The sequence below is a fragment of the Lotus japonicus genome, chromosome 6 (assembly GCF_012489685.1).
Source record: "Lotus japonicus ecotype B-129 chromosome 6, LjGifu_v1.2".
Classification (NCBI taxonomy): domain Eukaryota; kingdom Viridiplantae; phylum Streptophyta; class Magnoliopsida; order Fabales; family Fabaceae; genus Lotus; species Lotus japonicus.
Genome location: NC_080046.1, coordinates 27,219,860 through 27,223,939, shown reverse-complemented (window position 1 = coordinate 27,223,939; position 4,080 = coordinate 27,219,860). Strand labels below are relative to the sequence as shown.

Below are 4,080 nucleotides of genomic sequence, written 5' to 3'. Positions count from 1 at the left end.
CTGGGCTCCTTTTCCCTGCCCTTGGCTTGTCTCGAGGTCGCTCAAGTGCCTTGTGACTACTTCGTTCGCCGCCACCGCGCTGGAAGCTCCGCTGATCCATTCCTTGCACCACTGCCCCTTTTTCCTTTCTCTCTTCTTGGCCCGTTCCCGAGAGAGTCGACTTCCTGAATATTGTCTGTGGTCGGCGTACGACGGCGATCTTCCCGCCCGCGATCATCCTGCTGACGACCCCCTTTATACCGATTTCCCTGTTGTCGTTCGCCGTGCCAGCGGTCACCTCGGTCATTTAACTGCGAGCGTCCCGCCCGGATGAGCCTTTCAATCTCGTTCTTTAAGGTGAAACAATCCTCAGTGTCGTGGCCCGCCGAGCGATGGTACTCGCACCACTTTGTTTTATCCATCGCCACTCGAGCGGGTCGGTCTCCTTCTCGCCATCCTCAACCGCATGTGTCGCCTTGACCTCCCGAAGTAGCTCCGTCAAATGCGCACTTAAACTTTTCCCCGACTCTTCTCGCCGGCGGGAGTCGGCCTGATGCCACTGGCGACGACGCTCGAAGCTTTCCTTCCTAGGGTACAACGGTTCCTTCGCAGCCTTCTCTCCTGACTTTACCTTCTTATCTCGCCGCTTACAACCTTCTCCTTTTTCTTTACTTTGTTTGCCTTCCGACGATGCACCCCTCTTATCGTCATCCTTTTCCATTTTTTGCACGCTTTCTTTTGGAAGCATCATCTTCTTCGTCCAAGATGTAAGTGTTTGCCCGCGCCCGGATCTCTGTTATCGACCGAGCCGGCTTACGGCTCAACTTACTGTTCAGCTTTCGTGGCTGCAGCCCGTTCTTGAAAGCGTGCACGCAAGCATGTGGTTCTGACTCCTCAATTTTAACAGACGCTGCACTGAATCGCTTCACATACTGTTTCAAAGTTTCACCCTCTGTTTGGCAGACATTGTATAGGTCATCGATCGTTACCTGCTTGGTTTTGCTTGCGGAGAACTGGACGAGAAACTTCGATGAGAAGTCGCGAAAATTTGTGATAGATCCCCGAGGTAGAGTCGTAAACCAAGCCATGGCTGTGCCTTTAAACTTCGATGGGAACATCCTACATTTCACCGCGTCGGAAGCAACGCTAATTACCATTTTCGTGTTGAAATAAAGCAGGTGCTCCTTTGGATCAGTCTTTCCGCTATACGTTTCAAGAACGACATTCTTCATGTTGTCCGGGATAGCCACCTCCCTCACCGCCGCTGAGAACGACTCAAACACTGCCACGGCCTCGGCTTCACGTTCCCCTTCGTCTTGCTGCTCGAAGCGATAATACTCTAACTGCTCCTGTAAGTAATCGTTCCACTGCCGTATGTCATCGACACTGCGAATAAGACGCCTCCAATCTCGACCGGTGATTGGAGCCTGTGGTGGCGGTGTTCCTTCCCCTGAGGCTCCTAGCGAATGAATTTAAAATGTCAATTCAAAGTATCAATTCATCATTAAAAACAAAGAACTAAATCCATGAGGCAAAAAATATTTCTCATCCCCAACTCCATAAAACATGTGTAACATTTACATAAATTTAATTAATATATAAAAGAGCATTATATTTTTTAATGGACAAATAAAAGGAAGTACCACGTTAAGAATAGATTTTAATTTTATGAATTATATATAATAGTAAGCACATGTAAATGGACTTGTAGAAGTGGAAAAGTTTTTACCTCATGAATTTAAACGTTGAATTGTGTCATAATTAAGCACTTTGAAATTTGATTTAAATTCAATCTTTAATATTTCTAACTTTTGAGCTTCTACATAACTCCTAAATGATATTAATGCATAATATTAATCATTAATTTTATATATTGTAATCAATAGATATGTAAATTTCTAAGGCCTTCACAATATTAAATTTTAAGAATTATTTTAATAACATTTCGATATATTTTTCATTTTTGTACTTTTCAAATTCATAATTTGTAACTGTTATTTTTTTATATTTTTAATTTTATAATTCAAATTAATAGATATATAAAAAATATGTATTTTATGTTTGTTTATCCACGAACAAAATGAAGCACAATTTTATGAAATTTTCCTTTTTTTAAGTTTTAAAATGAGATTGTTTTTTAAATTTGTTAATTTGTTAATTTTTATTGTACACTCATCAGAATATAAAATTGAACAGTAAATTAATCTCAAATTTTAATTTAAAATTAAAAATATAGATTGAATTGTTTCTGAAATTCATCTAAAATATCTATATTGGCTACACATCATTATCATAAACATAAATAAGTTTTCTTTGCTTTACTAAAAAAAAAGGTGGTTACATATTATGAATAAATGTCATTGAGTAATTATATAGGAGTTGAGAAGTTTATAACTTTCAAGATTGTATTTAAATCTCACATGAAAGTATCAAATCATGACACCAAATTTAAGGATTAAGTTCAAGGGGAAAAAGTTATTTCACTTCCACAACTTTATTTTCATTTGCTTAATATATAAATGAGCATAACTTGCGGATAATTTCATTTATAAGATTCGAACTCGATACTTTCTCTAGAGGGAATTAATGACTGTATCTTGCGGATAGCGTATCAATGAGCATGTATCACTTAACTACGGGTCATAAATGTTTTTTTACCATGTATATCTTTTTAACTTTGTAGATTTCTTTATAGGAGATCTGTAACACCCTCTAAACCCCGCGTAAATAATATAGTCTAAATCAGAGTATAACGTATAACACAGAGGGTATCACATTTATTCACCAGAAACAAAAATCAAAACAACTGTCATGCTCATAATAAATAAATAAATTTTCAACTTTAGTGTCATAACATCTTATGCATAGCACAGCGGATTTATTTTTCAACTCCAAAATAAAAAAATAATCCAAAAATAAATAAGAGAGCTCATAAAATATCTCCTAACATCAAGGTACAATACTAAACGTTTCCCCGGTGTCACATAACAGAGCATGACTCCCTTCACTAAAAGCATATCTAAAGACTAGCTCCTCCGACTACTCGCGAGAAGCTCCACTATCCTCAGTACCTGAGTGATGTTGCATAGAACATCATTCCAACAGAAGGGTGAGAACTCATATCATATGGATAAGCATAATAATAAATAATGTAAAAGCTTATCTATGTTCCACATAATTTCTTCACACTTCACTAACAAATAATAAATAATGTAATTTAATATAATCAATCAATCTCACAGTTATGACAATACTTCATAACTCATAGCATCAAATAAGAAAATATTATTGTCTCCAATTACCATAACATCAAATCTCAAAAAATATCACAATTATCATTAATTAGCATCAACAACTCCCTAACACATATGACTCAAGTGAGACCCGTGCAAATGCCTTTGGTACCAAAGTTGTTATCCTTAGCGGTATCACCGCGTCCACTCCAGACAGATAACCACCAATAAAGCCCTCGCTCTAGGCTTTCAAAACCACTCCAGTTTTGAGACAAGTCACTAGCCTTCACGAGAACTAGCAAACATTGCCTCTTGACAACTATGCAGTGTATTGTGCAAAACTCAACTAACATATGTATATTCAGACCATCTCCAAGTCTTTTTTTTTAGCATATTCATCACCAGCTCAACAGTTCAAATCATCACCAATTTCACAAAACACACACTTACATGTTATCAATCACACAACTTGCAATGACAGTAACTTAACAACTTAACACATAACATCAATTCAGAAATAACATCATATAATGAACTATTAAACATAGGTAAATTAAATATAATTCATATATAGCAGGTTCTGCAACTATTATACAAAAACTGGATTCTTCCTAATGTTCCCCAAAAACTCGTCATCTCCCTGCACCATTGGTGGTTCAATCTGCAAGTGCACAGATATCTCCGGGTTTTAATATCGAATCCACAGGGACCGTGAGTGAGAATTGTGGTTTGAGCTCAAAGCTTGTGAGTTTGAAAGCAAATAAAATTCAGTTCTTGGATTTGTTTGTTTGTGACAAGAGTTTGCAAAATAAGCAATAGTAAAGAAAATGAAAATATCAATTGATGAAAATGCTCTGGGTTAATGTTC

At 37.3% G+C, this 4,080-nt stretch overlaps 1 protein-coding gene across 1 annotated transcript; it reads right to left on the bottom strand.

The window, feature by feature from the left end:
• Positions 1 to 686: 686 nt before the first annotated feature.
• Positions 687 to 2,792, bottom strand: LOC130725166 (uncharacterized). The gene is made up of 2 exons (XM_057576418.1): positions 2,765 to 2,792; positions 687 to 1,438 (listed from the first exon to the last, which is right to left on the bottom strand). The coding sequence occupies exons 1-2, from the start codon at positions 2,790 to 2,792 to the stop codon at positions 687 to 689; spliced, it is 780 nt and encodes a 259-aa protein (XP_057432401.1).
• Positions 2,793 to 4,080: the final 1,288 nt, after the last annotated feature.

What these genes read in the sequence shown, in the direction of transcription:
- LOC130725166 (XM_057576418.1), bottom strand. Translation starts at nt 2,792, where the DNA reads ATGACAGTTGTTTTGATTTTTGTTTCTG. An exon ending in TGTTTTGATTTTTGTTTCTG is followed by an intron (nt 1,439 to 2,764) that starts GTGAATAAATGT and finishes TTCATTCGCTAG; the next exon opens with GAGCCTCAGGGGAAGGAACA.